Source organism: Psittacula echo (assembly GCF_963264785.1).
Source record: "Psittacula echo genome assembly, chromosome: 6".
In the NCBI taxonomy this organism is placed as follows: Eukaryota; Metazoa; Chordata; class Aves; order Psittaciformes; family Psittacidae; genus Psittacula; species Psittacula echo.
The window spans coordinates 36,593,238-36,611,598 of NC_137743.1; the positions used below are offsets into that span (position 1 = coordinate 36,593,238).

Consider the following 18,361-nt stretch of genomic DNA (forward strand, 5'->3'; position numbering starts at 1 on the left):
CCAAAAGGCTTAGAGGGTATGAGCACCATCGACATTCATCCTTTCCAGACTGTTTGCTCTAATATTCTGTTAACTACCAGAACATCAGCAATCCCATCTCACCAGCAAAATGACATTTCCTAGAGGGGCTGAGGATGGCAGATTTCCCAAATGACAGAGTAAGGAGAAAGCAGAGGTCGGAAGTTGGAACCCAGGTAGCAGCCACACAGACGTTGACCACTGGGAAAGGGAACAGACAACAGCAAACTATCTAACAGGATCAAGCACAACAAACCTGAGAGGCTATGTGCCAGAAAGTAGGATGGCAAAAACACCAGCCATAAAAGATACATCTTTATAAATCTCTTCTTGACCAGTGTTTACTAACTACAGTAACTTTGCCAGGGTGAACTGCCAGGAGATCCTCAGCGGGAAGAGTGTTTTCTTCTAGTCTGTAAAAATGGTATCAGGAAAGCTAATCCTATTTCAAAACACTTATTCTGTCAGAAGCACTTGCTTTCACTAGCTAAAATAAAAGCACAGGAATATTGTATTGCTACATTAATCATTTAATTTTATGTAAACTAGCAGTAGTTTCATAAAATTTGTTGACATTTGTCATTTTGTTGCAGTGCATTTCCTACAAGAGCTTTAGAGTTGTTTTATGCTACTGATATGAAACATTCTGATTCAGAGAGAAAAAAGCAAGTATACATTCACCACTTCAAAGCAGTTTAAATTAATATGACCAGTAACAGCAATTTTATGATCAGACTCCTTGTTCAATACAGACAGTAAAATTATAAAGAGCGAAAACACAAAACCATATTTTTCCCTCATGTCCAGTATTTTCTTCATTTACTTTCAGTAGCCTCATGGCAGCTCAGCTTCGATGCATGCAAGTTATATATTGAGCTGGGATTTTCCAAAGCTACGCAAGAGTGGTTTGTGAACCTGGTCTCTGTTGAATTTCAATGAATCTACTTATAAAAGAATTAGGAGCTTTAGGAAATTTTATCTTTATCGTTCATACCACAGGAGCAACATGGAATCCAATTATCTTATACTTTGCTGGTTGAAGAGCTACTATTGAGGTACTCAATTAATAATTTTCAAACTTGTGAAACTAGTCTCACATTATTACCATCCAGAGAATGAAAGAAGCTGTTTTAGCAAACAGACTCAAGCTTTTAAAAAGGTATTTCTGGCTGCTGCCTTTCTTTTGCTCCTCCAACTTCAGTTTAACCATGATTATAGAAGATGATATTCCCCCAAAATCCCAGAGAAGGATTAATATCAGAGATAATTTCGACATGTTATGATAAGGCTACCTCTACTCAAACTTCTAGAGGCAGGGACATTTCTAATTTGATGATTTGTTAACAGAAACTGGGGCTCTTTCAATTCAGGACTAGTTAGCTGCAAATAAATTGTGTGTGTGGCGTGTATGCAGACAGTCATTTGGATACCATTTAAGAAGGCGCATATACAAGAACAACAGTGTCAAGATTACAGAGAATGCAGTTGCAGACAATGTGAGAGACAAAGTTGCAGCCTAGCGGCATACAGGGAATAGTTTACAGAATTTCTATGCTGCCAAAAGTGTCTGATACTTTCACAACTTGGTAGGAAATATCATATTCTACTGTGTTTTGTTGGGTTTTTTTTCCTCTCATAAGATATTCGTGATATTCATGCAATAGTTAGAGTCATAGATGGTTCAAATAGACAACTGGGCAGGAGCAAAGCACTGCTGCCTGCAGCACGCCACAGAATGATATGAAAAGTGTCCAGGGTATACTTGCATCAGACTTCAAGTCTCTGTTCATGGGCAAGTATCAGAGGGTGTTATTAGCACCTTCCTCTTCCAATCACATGACTTATGCAGAGATTAGCGTGTTACTCAGAGGTACAACTGCAGAACGTAACACATACTGGTATCCCAAAAATGACAGTGTTGTAAACTGGATCTTTGAGATACAGCTAGTGAACTTCCCTACCTAAAGGTCCTATAAAAGTTGCTGAGATAGGCAAATACTTACAACTTAAGACCGATACTAATGGCAAGAATGGAAAAATTAAGAAAAAAGATAAAAAACCCCAAACACACAGATACAAAATAATAAGAAAAACAGTATTAAACAAGTGATTCCAACTACTGAGTGCCTAAAGCAGGCAATGGTGATACAAAAGGCTGTCATTATTTTCATGGGTTTGGTTTGGTTTTTGCTTGGTTGGGTTTTTTGTTTTGTTTTGTTTTTATTTTGTTTGTTTGGGTTTTTTTTAAATTCTATGTGTTTTAACTATATATTTTACTTTTGTAATTCTCCTATCAAAATATTCTGGCAGATGAGTCTACATTCCACAATTTTATTTTTTTAACACATTGAGGAAGTCCTCTAAACATTTCCATCAACCTCCAGACCAACAGCTATCTGTAGAAGTCAAACATGTCTGGCCAGATTCTGGGGCATCTGACAGAGTTCTATTGATTTCCAGCGCACTTGCTGATTTAGCCTACTAAAGACCCTAGGATCATCCATCTAGGTTTAGTAAATTGATTTTTAAATCCTGACTATTTGCAAATAAACTTATGAACAACCTAGAGACCTACCACCCAAGAAAGGTAGAAATTACTTGGTCAAAAGCTTTATTAATACTTTTTTTTTTTAATCAATTTTCTCATTAACAGCTTACAAACAGAACAGCAACCAAATTTGTTCCCTAAATTATTAATTACAACTTACAGAACCAGGTTCTTTGCCTCTATAAAAAGCAGCAGCTCCACTGAGAGCAGAAAGAATTACAGGTGCTAAGAAACAGAGGAAAACACAAGTACAGGTGCTGCAGGAATTCACTTCTGGTTTTATAGTTATTTGTAAGACCATTTAGTGAAATGTAAGAAGTAGAAGAGGAACAAACACAGGAAATGACGGGACACCTTCTTCACGCTTGCTGAAAGCCCATGGAAGCTGTGCCTGCACAAAGCCCTGCCCCAAGGTAGAGCCTGAATTAAATAATAACAAGGAACACTACCTTTTTCTCCTTTCTGTCCATTCCTACAGCTCTTTACTAATGCTGCTGAAGTGACTAGATCATATGATTTCAAGGGGATTCCTGAGGAAATGGAGCTGATACAGTTGTACCATGGTTTTGGCCAGCCTAACAACTTTGAGGCTCCGTTGCAAAACCTGGTTAAAATGCCACATGGAGACAGGTCATAAAGATATTTAGTGCCTAGAAGGTTTCTGCAAATGGATGGTTGAATAATGAGACTAATAAGACTTCTCATATTCTTACCATGAGAAAAGCTGCAGCATGAAATTTTCTCTCCTTTTATGCACCTTGAAATCCCCACAGGATAGAAGTTAAGAACTTCCACTTGAAGAAAAACCTTTGATCAATGCTTGCACATTATTAGAACCCAGAAAGTTCCATTACTAGGCACAAATCCACAGAAAATCAATCAAATTCCATTTATTTATGGCTATAGGAACAACTAGCAATATCTGTCAGGCTACACCAAATATTTTATTGTACGTAAGTCAGTAAAGAGCTGACAAATAGAGGCAGCATTCATCTATAAACAGACACATGACTCAATGCAGTAAAACTGGAAGGTACTGAATCCCTGACATTAACACCACAGAGTCTGCAAATATTTCATATTTTTAATGTCATTTATAAATCCTTACTGAAACTATGATACAGGAAAATTCAGGAACATATTCATCTCTAACAAGAAACAGCTTACCTGATGAAGCTAGAGTACATATACACATTTTAAGAAATACTACATTTGTCAGCAAATTATTCTAATTTAACAAATAAAGAAGAACCATCAAGACCAAAACACAATTGTAATAAAAGTGTAAGTAAATATGAAAGAAAGTTTTACCCAGCATCCTAGTGCTGTTGCTTGGTTCCCACGCAGAGTCCTGGGCTGAGTTGAATTCGAAGGGTGAGACAGGGCACCAGACCTGACATGATTACCATCTCAGCCCATACAGTCAAGTGTTGCCCAGGCACCTCATTAATCTGCAGCTTCTCAGCAAAGGGCTATGTAAGCTGTGCATGAACCTTCCTGCTCTACAACCAGAAAGGCAACAATGCTAACTCCTACCTTTGACTTAGGACAGTCTATGTAACACATCCTACAGAAACCGTCAGCGTTTACAAAGGGGAAGGTGTTTCCAAGAGGACCAGGTTGGCTGATGTCAGGAAGAGAACAGGCTTGCTTTCCCACCCCCATCTTCCCTTCTTCAAGCCATTAGTAAACTTCAAAGGTTATATTTCAATAAGCTCTGGCTTTCAATGGCATTACTGAACACAGATCGTATGGTCCAGTACAATAAACATGGAAAGTTCTTGAGAGGAAAATATCTAGCCATCCACTGGATTTGGAACTACATGCTAAGTATCAGGAGGCAAATTAAAAACTGCATGTGTGACCGGTTTTGTGTCCTTATCACAATATTCATTAGTTAGCAGAAAAACTCTTAACTGCAGGTACCATGTTTGAAAATACTGTATTAGAGAAGACAGTAATCAATCATCAGTGCAGTAATAAAACCTTAACTGCACCTACTGCTTCCAGCACAAGTATGCAGTTTTTTAAGAATTCTAAAGTGTTTCAAAGGTGGATAATCAGAGCACCTTAACCATAGCCCCAGAGGCAATTTTCCTGTCTGCTCCAGAGAACAAACAGTGGAGCAGGAAGCTTGCAATCATAAGTTCAATGTTTGTCCAGGCAACAATGGTTTCCAGACACCTCAAATTTCTGTCCCTCATTTTAAAGATTAGACTCCAAAATACTGTCTAATGTTTGATATTTTCTTTTCTTTTCATAGTAAACCACATTTCTAGCCTTTCTGATATTCAGTGTTGCTTTGATACAAAATGCATGTCTCTTCTCTTACATTAACTGATTATCCTGGGAATAAAAATCAGGAAGTTCCTTCATTTTTCTCAGAATGGAGGAAACAAGGGAACATTAAGATTTAATATCACCTCATCAGTAGTCTACAAGGCTGATAAAAAAGTCTGCAAGGTTGCTATGCCAGTCTTCAGAAGCTCTTAGCCATATTAAAAACACAAGGTCTTTTACCATAATTAAATATGTTGTATTAAAGCTTTCTCTCATTTTCCTTTCTCTGTTTCTTTTCTCCTCCTAGTTTTTTCCATCTTCATTCATTCCTCCCTTTGATGTTTGCATGCTTTTCATACTTTCATTGAAAGCATCTTGCACTGATCATTTCCACCCCATCTCTGCCTAAACGCATTTAGAGGAACACGTCTGACTTCGCCTCTGCCCTCTACAGCTCAGTAAGAGCATAGGGAACATACGCTCTGGCGAGAGTGCTCATTACATGGCAGCAGATGAACAAAACACCTTCCATGTCTTCCATTTCTATTGTCTCTCACCTACACAGTAAATGTAACCTGTTTGTCTTGATATGTGGATTTATTCAGGATTTATTAAAAAAAAAAAAAAAAAAAAAAAGAATCTTTCCTTGCATTTTTATAGTTAGTGCAACTATAAAGGTTACTGTTGAAAGGAAGATAAAATGAGAGTGGCTCCTTCTTTACTTACGTATGTCTAAAGACTCATCTGAATCATCAGGACAATTAGGCTTTCCATTACACAGACAGTGCTGGGAGACACAACTCACGCAATCACAACACAGAAACCATCCTACGTCACATAACCGATGTTCTGCTGAAAATCAGAATTATCTAGAATGCAGTGATTTAGAATGAAGGAAAATAAAAGTGGCACAATGAAAAGTGAAAATAAAATTATTCTGAAATCACAGAACAAAGCAAAAAATTGAAACTATGTGAAGTAATAATTTAATGGTATCTGCAGTGCATTAGTGGGAGCATCCCATAACTGCTCTGACCAGACACAAATTGCATTAGCGTAAACTACCTTACAAAACAGATCTTTAAACAATTCTATTTCTTTCTAACTATTTCACTAGGAAGTAAATTTGCTCACTAGATAGAAATCAAAAAGCCTTAATTTCATATTATCAGCAGGGAGGTACCCATTCTCCTCTCCTGCCCCAGAAAATAATTTCAAATTGTTATTTCAAGTGGTCAGATTTTCAAGGAAGTATTTTTATAAGCAGTCAGGAGCATTTTAAAGCAAACAAATTTTTGCTGTTTCTTTGGGTATCTATTTTAATGACCAAATCCTAACACAGTTTTATACAAAAACTATTTTATATTTCATGTCACAAATGTGCAAACAAAGGATTCAGTTATTTAAGGTCAACACTAGGCACCTTGAAAACAAAGGCCTGAAAAAGCGGGGAATTTTGGAAGGCTGGCACACCCAAACTATCTGCTGGATTCAACCACCAAAGTCAATGTCCTTGAGATCTAGAATTAATTAACTCAAGACTATTCCACCATTAATTAATGTAAAATGATTCTAACATTAACTAAACCTCACAAAGTCTCTGTGCAATATATTACATTCATTTTATTAATATATAAATTACAGTAGTGCTTTCCACAAGGTTATATTGCAGATCACTGAGAAAAGGTTCTGTTATTATTCTTACACCAGGAAAAGTGAGAAATTACTTCACTGGAGCCAATGCTATTACAAAGATATACAACTGGGTATAAGTAAGGAGAAAATTAACCCAAACTCCACTTGTAGATCTGTCCATCGGTTTAGATCACTCCAAAAGGCCATGGATATTGTTACTTTTTTCTTAGCACATGTAAGTCAGCGCTGCTGAACAGAGTTGTGCTCTGGAAAGCCCTTCCTTGCTGCAACTTGTGCTTAAGTGCTTTGACATTTCAAGAAGTGTTACAATACTCATTTCTTAGTCTGATATGTCAACCAGCAACCAGCATGGTAATAAAAAACCTCATGACTTAACTGGCCTTCTGAACAAAATATCTATTTTGCAGACACTACAACTACAATCTGTTGTCTAATCACTGTACGACATGTTTCTAAACACACTTGCAAACCTGATGCAACTTCAAAGGAAAACCCTTATGTCACAGTTTTAATGATACATTTAAGTATCATTACTCTCTGAAATAACAAAGGAAGCACTTTGTTAAAATTAACCTATCATTGCATATGTGCAGACCTCATTTTGAAGATCAGTCTGTACAGTTCCAAATGAGTCAAAGTTGCAACTGTTCAGTAGATATGTTTCATATTGCTTAACTAGCTGTATCAGGGCTTCTATAATTCCATAGGAATCGAAGCATTTTTGTTATACTTTCATTCCTTGCATATACTGAACAACAAACAGCTCTCAGCCATTTAAATTGTTTAAATTTAAAAATGAATGACTATAAATAAAAGGGTAAGTTTTATGCATATGAAAGTGGTTTTGCTTAAATCATTCAGGGTGACGATTAAAGGTCCTGCTTTAATAGCATTTCCTGAAAAAATATCTTGGAAGTCAGGAAGTGAGAGGGAGTTTGGCAAGTTTCAGCATTTCAAAGGTATGCAGTAGTATGAGCAAAATCTGTACGACGAACTGTTTAATATTTGGTTTTATAATATTCTTGAAATCCACAACAGATTTCTGTTTCTCTATGGAAATCTTGTACAGTGTGACCTGACATTTTCTGTGTATTACACATCTGTTTGTAACAGACCTGGGAACATTAAAACTAGCACAAAACAAGTTATTTATCATGTCCACTTGCTTATACTACTCAAGAACAATTACTTCTCAGAGCAAAAAGTAACTGAAATGGCTAACTTCATGAACTAAGATTTGCAAGATCAAATTATTTCAAATTAGATTTTTCTAAATGTTATTTTTTATAGATTTCTGAACTGACAGCTAAGTGAGAAAAATGATAACAAATAAATATAAACTGCAAAACTGTAAAAACACTAACATAGTAAAGTTTCACAAGTAACTGGTTCTACATGAACCTTCTCAATTTCCTACGTGCACAACACCTACAGACTTGTTTTTGTCCTAACTCCTAACTGACAATAATTGAGTAAAAGAAGAAATCAATGCTGCCATTTATGCCAAAATGAGATTCCAAGTCTAATTATATACAACAGCAAGCAGAGCCCAGCGTAAAAAAAAATTACATTTGAAGCTGATGAAGAATTTCAGTCTGGTTATTCACGTTTGTAAACAAACCTTGCAGTGATGCCAACGAAGTCACTGTGAACTGCTCTTCTGTAGCTTCTCAGTTCAACGTCTATAATAAACCCTATTTGTTAGCCCTGTGGCTGTCACCAAAGAAATCCCAGCAGTAAGGAAGAGAATATGCAAGGAAAAGATCCCTGCTCCACATAGTCCTTAACATTGTTCCCTTGGAAATGCCAAATTTAAAGCAATTTAAAGCACAGCGTAAGACAATCAGTAGAGCCACACTACCATTAATTTAAAGATCTTTCTCCTCTGCAACATTCCCTTATGTTTTTATACTTCTGTCCCTAATAAAATCCCTTTTCACTAATTAGTGTCAACTGCCAGTCAAAACACATACAAACAGTGCTACTGCCACTCATAATGAACAGGAAACCAGCGGGAACCTCTGAAAAAATACCATAAATGTCTGAGTAAACAGCATTCAAACAAGGAAGCTATCTGGAACAGGGGAGTATCCTATCACCATGCGCAAGGGCAATGACAGTCTGACACAAAAAACTGGCGGGTTTCTGATGGGAAACAAAATATCCAGCTTTTTCTTTCCCTTTTTTTTTGGAAGGAAGACAGATACACGTGTTAGTAGGCACTATTGTAGGTGATTATCTCCTGCCTATTAGTGCAGCAGGTTCTTCTAAATCTGCATCTGGTCACATATGTCTACAAAAATAAATCTTGCATTTTCTCTTATTTTGGGCAAAGATTACAAAAATAGCCTAACTAACTAGACATAAATAAGTTCTAAACACCTATTTTACATATAGCTCAGTTCTGAGTCTATGTGCTTGGGGAAAAAAGGCTTGTTTTCCACTATTTTTTTTTTTTTTTTTAATAATTTAGCTATTTCCAAAAATAAAATTCTTGGTTTGTATTTTATGCAACAGTTCAGAAATTATGAAGATATAAGTTTTTTTATATTCTGTCTTGAGAAAACTCTAGCAGAATGGGGGAAGGAAAATCTAAGCCATTAACTTACAAAACACCTTGAAAAACTTATCTTGTTTAGAATAAAGCAGCTTAATATTAGCTAGGGGGTTTATGGGCTTTGAAAGTGCTTTTTCAAACTGTTTTCTTTTGCATATCTACAGAATTATCTTTATTTTCAGCTGCCACCTTTACAACATGAACTGTCTGTTAATCATAAATATGCATTAATTAGTGAGAGCCTTTTTTTTTTCACATCACTTCCTAAAAAATGGCCATCTACAATCCTTTTATTGTTGAAGAAAACAATTATTTGGTGACACCTCCCCACACATTGTTTCCTTGTGTATTATATGAGCTGCACAGGCAGGCTTCCCAGTGGGTGAGAAAATTCACGTTTTTAACATACAAATTCTTTGAGATACAGAGCAGATGGTACGAAATCATCTCTCTTTGGGTAAATTAAAGATCTGCTTCCCTAAGGACAGTACCCCTATCCTATGCTGCAAACACCTGGCAATGCTTCTTAGAAGGAAAGGTTGGTTTGGTTTTTTTCATAAAAAGCTAGTGCCTTTGTTTTAAAGAAAATGTTTCTAAAGCCCAAAATTATGGAGGGGAGGGGGGTGGAGGGGAGGGACGAGGAGGGGTGTGGGTGGTGTGTGGAGGCTCGGGGGGGGGCGTGTTATTAGTTACTTTAAAGATGGACATATTTTTAAGAGTACAAAGCTAAAAGTTTCCATTAGAAAAGCAACTACAATCATAATTTGTGTAACTACACTGAAGTTGGAAAACAAAAAATCCATTATACTGTTAACAGACAGGGGGGGAGCAAGGGAGGGAAAGACAAACAACCTCCACACATACATTGACCAGTGTCTCTTTACCACAGGAATACTCCTATTTTTATAAGGAAGCTGCCTTTGTAAATATGCGTCCATCTGCTATATGATGAGGGTCAAAGATCACTCTCCATGATCACATCGACTGGTAGAGGTCAAAATTATCTGGATCCTTCTTATTTGAGGGAATGCAATTACGAAAAGCAGGTCAACAGGGCTCCTGGAAAGAACTATATAGGAGATAACATTTATATAATTTTATATAATTGAATGCTTCTTCACTGAGTGCTTCTTCTATCATGAGAATTTAAATGATTCCCTAATTAACGTCTGCCTTTGTCAAAGAATCTGATGAGCACATAAATGCTTTATTTCTAGAATTGTTTCTGCAGACATTAGCACTGTCTCCACTTCCAGAATTCCATTGTTTGGGCGCTCTACAGATCTGTCAGGCTTCTGCTATAGTCTAGGTGACCCCACCACTCTGCTTGGATGGCAGTTGCTTGGTTTGTTACCTTCTGAGCATTTCAATCTCCATCTGCTAAGAGCACCTGAGAACCCAGAAAAACCAACCTCCCATATGGCAACACTCTTCAAAATGAAGAAAACTCAGCCTAATAAAGTCTTGATCTATTATAGCAGGGAGCCTGCTCATTAAGCTTTCACTAAATATTCTTAAAAACCACACGAGCAAACTAATTCAAAACCTACATTCACACAGAAGGTTTAAAATGGTATGATACAGCACTATATGAATGAATGTTTAGGGATAACAGATCATCCTAACAATTTTTAAAACCTTTTATAAAAATAGCTTTAGATTAACTTGAAGAAAGAATGTTTCATGGATTTAATTTCACTCATTAAAAAATGAAAGACACTTTTACCATGGTTCAAACAAAACTTTGGCACACACAGAATAGGAGGATATGCATGTATATATTCTTTCCTTTTCAATTTAGGAATAGTGAGATCAAGGAAAGAACCATGAAAACCATGAATAAAAAAGGTAAACTCATAGAAGTTCTCATCTGATTTGTCCCCAGCTGCATACCCAGACAAAGCTACCAAAAGGCAAGGGCTATTGCCTGCCAAAATACTATTTTTTTTTTTTTCAGAAGCAAAAAAGCAGAAAAACTAAGAGCAATTGGAAAGGTCAAGAAGAGTGGTCAGAAAACTGTAAACCTTTTGTACATTTTCACTCAGATCCACTGTATCAGTGACTGTATCACCTGTCCGCATGACCAGGAACTTCTACCAATGATAACAAGCCCATTCTGCCATATTTCAGGGATACTAAGCAATGAAAACCTTGCACTTTTAAGTTCTTAATTAGTTTTGCTTTGATTTTAATTAAGTTATCTTCATTACAAGTGCATAAAGAATTCACAATGTTTTCTCCCCCCTCTCAAAAGTATGTTTTCAATTTGGGATTTTCTTTGATCTCTCACTAAACCATGGAATGGTTTGCAGATTAATTTCTGGAAAATTTACTCAAAAGTTGAAAAGTATATTCAGGTAGTAATTTATGCTAGAATTCATCATATGCTAAAACCTAAATTACTGTAACTGAAAGGGAGATGGGAAGAAAGAGCATGCATAGCACTTTCCACTTATGAATTTTCAGACTTTTATGTAATACTCTTCCAACCTGTTATACCTTTCAAGTTAAATCTCCATTTTCAGAGCCCAGCAGTCAGTAAAGCAGTTAGGTTTTGGCTGCACTAAACTTCAGACAAAAACCTTGGAATGAGTCTTGTGAAACAGTAAACAGAGTTTTACATTCAGAGAATTAAGAAAGTTATCATGCATTTATGGTTTCTGGTTGCCCAGGTCAGTAAAATGCTGTGTTCAAAGTCAGAAAGTAAAGTTTTATTCACAGGATCCAAAAATCTCTCTTAAGATCTAACAGACACTGATTTGTGCTTTCACAGTGCAAAGCGGCTTTAACCAGCTCTGGGTAAGTTCACACATATAAAGCATTCCTAAACAGCAATATATGTGTTTTATGTGTATTTTTTCAGTTCTTGCCATATTAGTTATCACTTACCATTTACTAATCAACTAATTGTTTCATCCATATGCAAAAGCACATGCACAGGTACCAGTCACTAAAAGCACCATATGTTCAGTCTATGTATCTTCACATCCTCATGCAAGCTTTTCTCAGTCTGCTCATCTTCCCCCCAGCAAGGTCACAGATGTCTTGTATAAAGCCTGGTCAGTCTTTTGACTGACATCAGACATCCTAGTTCTCAGCCCATAAACTAGTCCATACATATTAATGCTCAAATTTCTTACTTAGATCACACAGCTGCAATATTTCTTCATATTTCAGACTTGCTCAGTTCTACTATAAGTTATGGACCAGGTTAAGCAAATATTGTTAGAGACAGAATCATAGAAACATAGAATAGTTAGGGTTGGAAAGGACCTTAAGATCATCTAGTTCCAACCCCCCTGCCATGGGCAGGGACACCCCACACTAAACCATGCCACCCAAGGCCTCATCCAACCTGCCCTTGAGCACTGCCACGGATGGAGTATTCACAACTTCCCTGGGCAACCCATTCCAGCGCCTCACCACCCTTACATTAAAGAACTTCTTCCTTACATCCAACCTAAACTTCCCCTGTTTAAGTTTGAACCCATTATCCCTTGCCTTATCACTACAGTCCCTAATGAAGAGTCCCTCCCCAGCATCCCTATAGCCCCCCTTCAGATACTGGAAGGCTGCTATGAGGTCTCCATGCAGCCTTCTCTTCTCCAGGCTGAACAGCAACAACTTTCTCAGCCTCTCTTCATATGGGAGGTGCTCCACTCTCCCGATCATACTCGTGGCCCTCCTCTGGACTTGTTCCAACAGTTCCATGTCCTTTTTATGTTGAGGACACCAGAACTGCACACAATACACCAAGTGAGGTCTCACGAGAGCAGAGTAGAGGGGCAGGATCACCTCCTTTGACCTGCTGGTCCCACTCCTTTTGATGCAGCCCAGGATACAGTTGGCTTTCTGGGCTGCGAGCACACACTGAAGCCGCCTCATGTTAAGTTTCTCATCGACCAACACCCCCAAGTCCTTCTCTGCAGGGCTGCTCCGAATCTCTTCTCTGCCCAACCTGTAGCTGCGCCTCAGATTGCTTTGACCCAGGTGTAGGACCTTGCACTTGGCATGGTTAAACTTCATAAGGTTGGCATCAGCCCACCTCACAAGTGTGTCAAGGCCCCTCTGGATGGCATCCCTTCCCTCCGGCGTATCAACCGAACCACACAGCTTGGTGGCATCAGCAAACTTGCTGAGGGCGCACTCAATCCCACTGTCCATATCACTGACAAAGATGTTGAACAAGACCGGTCCCAACACTGATCCCTGAGGGACACCACTCGTTACTGGTCTCCAGCTGGACATTGAGCCATTGACCACAACTCTTTGTGTGCGGCCATCCAGCCAGTTCTTTATCCACTGAGTGGTCCACCTATCAAATTTATGTCTCTCCAATTTAGAGACAAGGATGTCATGTGGGACAGCATCAAATGCTTTACACAAGTCCAGGTAGATGACGTCAACTGCTCTACCCCTGTCCATCAGTTCTGTAGCCCCATCATTGAAGGCCACCAGATTGGTCAGGCAGGATTTCCCCTTAGTGAAGCCATGCTGGCTGTCACCAACCACCTCCTTGTTTTTCATGTGCCTTAGCATGCCTTCCAGGAGAATCTGCTTCAAGAGTTTGCCAGGCACGGAAGTGAGACTGACTGGTCTGTAATTCCCCGGGTCATCCATTTTCCCCTTCTTTAAAATGGGGGTTATATTTCCCTTTTTCCAGTCATCAGGAACTTCACCTGACTGCCATGATTTTTCAAATATGATGGACAGTGGCTTAGCAACTTCATTTGCCAGCTCCTTAAGGACCTGCAGATGGATTTCATCAGGTCCCATGGACTTGTGTACATTCAAGGTCTTAAGATGGTCTCGAACCAGATCCTCTCCTACAGTGGGCCCAAGGTCTTCATTCTCACAGTCCCTGTGTCTGCCTTCCAAGACTTGGGTGGTGTGGTCAGAGCATTTGCCAGTGAAGACCGAGGCAAAGAAGTCATTAAGAACCTCAGCCTTCTCCAAACCCAGGGTAGCCAGTTCTCCCAATAGCTTCCGGAGAGGGCACACGTTGTCCCTAGTCTGTCTTTTATTTGCAATGTAACTATAGAACCCTTTCTGTTATCTTTCACATCCCTAGCCAAGTTTAATTCTAACTGGGCCTCAGCTTTCCTAACATGGTCCCTAGCTTCCTGGACAACATCCCTGTATTCTTCCCAGACCACCTGTCCTTGCTTCTACCTTTTATAAGCCTCTTTTTTTCCCTCGAAGTTTCCTCAGCAGCTCCTTATCCATGCAAGGTGGTCCCCTGGCCCTCCTGCTGCACATCCTTCTAGCTGGGACGCAACACTCCTGAGCTTGTAGCAGGTGATCCTTGAATATCAACCAACAGTCTTGGGCCCCCCTGCCCTCTAGAGCTATATCCCATGGAACCTTACTGAGCAGGTTCCTGAAGAGGCCAAAGTCTGCTCTCTTGAAGTCCAGGGCAGTGAGCTTGCTGCACGCTGTTCTCACTGTCCTGAGGATCTCGAATTCGACCAAATCGTGATCGCTACAACCAAGGCTGCCCTGGAGCATCACATTTCCAACCAGCCCCTCCCTGTTGGTGAGCACAAGGTCAGTTTTAACAAGAAACACCCACTGTTTCGTACAAATACTGAAGGCTTTTTGTAGGTGATAAGTCTAGGGGTAGTCTTGCTCCTCCCATTTTTGTTCTTCCTTGACAAAAACCTGTTTCCATTAAGGGGGCTGATCCTGAGTTCCCCTCCGGTGGACTTAAACCAGAGAAGGTTATTATTCAGCCTTAGTTTAACATATTTTATGGACAAAGAATTCTAAGAAATATTCAGATAATAAGACCCAAATATTCCCAAGAGAATTTTTACCTAATCAGCAATGGATCACACAGTAATACATATCTCAGCAAACTACAAAATGACATGATAGTGATGTTCTCTAATGACACAAAAATACTACAGGATAGCCAGGTGCTTCTTTAATACAATAGAGATATACTAATAAAAAACATTACCTGTAATCTTGTCATTTGTCAATCCCTACTCCAAGTAGCCCTACATAGAAAGGAAGTTGAATTCTCAACAAGCTCATTATGAACCAGTTCCTTCCAATTACCTTTTGCCTCCTTGAAAACTGGAGGAAACATGCAAACATGTTCCCCAGGGTGAAGATGTCTTTTCTGAACAGATGGACTTAGGCTGAATGTTAATGTCAGGATGGAGGGTCAAAGTGGCCACCAGTTATCCCTCTATGTAGGAAGAATGACAAGACCCATAACAGAGTCAACAATGTGCACTTTCAGCTGTTGACAGCTAGACAGTGCCAAGGTGAACATGAGTGAAAATGCTCTCATTTGAGGAAAGCCCTCAAAGGTTTCCACTGACATAAGTCATCTTTCTCTGCCATGTCACAGAACAGTATGTCTTTGAAGAAACTATTTATATAGAATGTAAGTCTCTAGACCTCTCTACTTTGGACTGTATTATCATATGTGTTTATAAATAGAATCATAGAAACATAGAATAGTTAAGGTTGGAAAGGACTTTAAGATCATCTAGTTCCAACCCCCCTGCCATGGGCAGGGACACCTCACACTAAACCATGCCACTCAAGGCCTCATCCAACCTGGCCTTGAACACCGCCAAGGATGGAGCATTCACAACCTCCCTGGGCAACTCATTCCAGTGCCTCACCACCCTTACAGTTACAGTAAAGAACTTCTTCCTTATATCCAATCTAAACTTCCCGTTTTAACTCGTTACCCCTTGTCCTGTCACTACAGTCCCTGACGAATAGCCCATCCCCAGCATCCTTGTAGGCCCCCTTCAGATACTGGAAGGCTGCTATGAGGTCTCCACGCAGCCTTCTCTTCTCCACGCTGAACAGCCCCAACTTTCTCAGCCTGTCTCCATATGGGAGGTGCTCCAGTCCCCTGATCATCCTCGTGGCCCTCCTCTGGACTTGTTCCAACAGTTCCATGTTCTTTTTATGTTGAGGACACCAGAACCGCACACAATACTCCAAGTGAGGTCTCACGAGAGCAGAGTAGAGAGGCAGGATCAGCTCCTTCGACCTGCTGGTCCCACTCCTTTTGATGCAGCCCAGGATACGGTTGGCTTTCTGGGCTGCGAGCACCCTGAAGCTGCCTGAAGTTAAGTTCCTCATCGACCAACACCCCCAAGTCCTTCTCCGCAGGGCTGGTCTGAATATCTTCTCTGCCCAACCTGTAGCCATGCCTGGGATTGCTCCGACAATAATATTATTATAATATTATAATATTTATAATATTATCATTTAATTTGCTCTGATGAAAGCTCCTCATCAGGTGCAAATGTGTTTGTTTTGTTTTGTTTTTAAATTACATAAATAAAATTAGTCTTTATGAAGAATTTTGAGGATCTTGGCAGAAACTTTTAAAGGACACCCAAGAGCTCAAATAAGAGGACACTACATACTTCCTAGTCCAAGGAAGTCCACTACACAATTCCTTGATAAGCAACACAAATTTTCACATGCAAAAAAATTCTAGAAGAGATGACTTGCATACTACATTTTTTGTACACATACATACTTGCTGCTTCTTCAGGAAGCTCAATGGAGAAAAGACAAAGGCTTTCAGCTACTCCCAGGATCAAATCTCAAAAAGGTCTAAAAGACAAACTGCTGAAAAGCAGAGGAAATGAGCAGAAGGATTGGGACTGAGAACAAGTCACTGAGCCGATTTCAAACCCAATTCGACGCAGTGTGCCACTTGCTGTGCCTCCAAGCAGGACTTCAAATGGATCTATTTTATCTATCTGTGTTAGCAGTTTTAACTCAGCTATTTCCAAGTTAAAACTGTAACTCTGCTAGTTGTAAAGCTTCCAAATAAAACTTTAATGTTTTCATGACAAAATTGCTTCTTAAAGCAGGATGGAAATCCAGACTCGAGACAAATTATTTAAATAAATGCCATACAGTATTTTCTCTTTTGAAAGCTGCAAAACATTACATAGCTTATTACAATACCTTTGATAAGTCCTCTCTTGAGCAGCTGTTCTACCATTGTGAATTTTCACATACTAACATTTAGCAAATACTGAAAGATAATTAGTTTAGATAAATTCCATCTATCAAAGGGTAATCAATTATGTCATTGTTTTAATTCAGCAGTGTTATCACAAGTAAAACATAAGCCCATTTCCTTTGAATTTTTCAAACTCGTAGAACAACAACTGCCCAAGCAAGGAAGGAAATCACATAATAAACCATTGCAGTATTTTAAGGTACTGTGAACACTGTGGGAACAAAAAAATCTGCTCTGTTTAGACAAGAGGACCAGAAAACCCAAAGCAGTATGGAAGGAACTATGAAGTGCCTGAACTAAACTGAACCATCTTCTTTGCTTTCTTTTTTATTTCCCTGGAGGACACTGAGGCTGTGTTATCATTGGTAGCTAATATGTTCCTTTTGCCAAAAATTATATTTTCAATACTGTACCAGCTAGTTTAATCCTGAAACTGTACAGTCTTCCTGAAGCTAAATGGTTTGTTCAAGAAAAAGAGCTCATATAATGTATCATTTCTTAGGGATTCAGTGGGCCTTTCTCCCTTCCCTCCCACTTCTGTGAGTCAGGAACAACCAGGAGTCACTAGCCTTTGGAGAATTTTGAAGAACCTCAAAATGCACAGGACTAGCAGTGACTTCATGAGGTTACACAGTCCAGCTCCTTCAGAGTAAATCACAGCTTTGTTTCCTAAGTTCTACGTAGCACTGTTATCGACAAAGTTCTTAAATCCTGCAGCGAAATTTCTGTCCTTCGTAGCTCATCTATTCCAGTTCTTACGGGGAGAACATTTGCTATAACGAGCAGCTTAGCTGTCATTACAGCAATCAGACAGTATTTACCGAGCTCTGAATTGCTGCTTACAGCTCACACTTCAGCACAGCAGCATGTGGCTATCCATCTTTTCTGCCTACTCTTTTGTCGTTCCATTGCCAGTCATTTAATACTAACTGCTCTGCTAACCATGATCAGTGTCAGGAAGATAGTGGCCAAGCTTGATGGATAGCAAGATATCCCACAGCGATTAATGTAATGGGCTGGGGGAGATGTAGGGAAGAACTTCCAACTTGCACACAATCAGAGTACACAAATTGAGCCCATAATGACACGGAAGATGGCAAAGCAGAAGAAGAGAACCAAACTCTTGGAGAAAACCTTAGCAGAAGGCAATAAACATTAAGGTATTTTTACACCTAGACAGGAAGCCCTGCCCTATCATAATCTCATAGTCAGGAGTGGCAAGCCTGCTGTCACCAAAAATGATTCCACTTAAAATAACATGAAATAATGATAAACAGATTTTGATAGC

General features: G+C 39.1%; 1 protein-coding gene across 1 annotated transcript in view; it reads right to left on the reverse strand.

Moving 5' to 3' along the window:
* LRP1B (LDL receptor related protein 1B) overlaps positions 1-18,361 on the reverse strand; it is a gene marked incomplete at both ends in the record, with an annotated part of 775,176 nt that overhangs the window by 577,358 nt on the left and 179,457 nt on the right. The window contains one exon of the mRNA XM_080621164.1: positions 5,573-5,698. Within this exon, the coding sequence (XP_080477290.1) occupies positions 5,573-5,698 (126 nt within the window). The remainder of the gene's footprint in view (positions 1-5,572; positions 5,699-18,361) is intronic.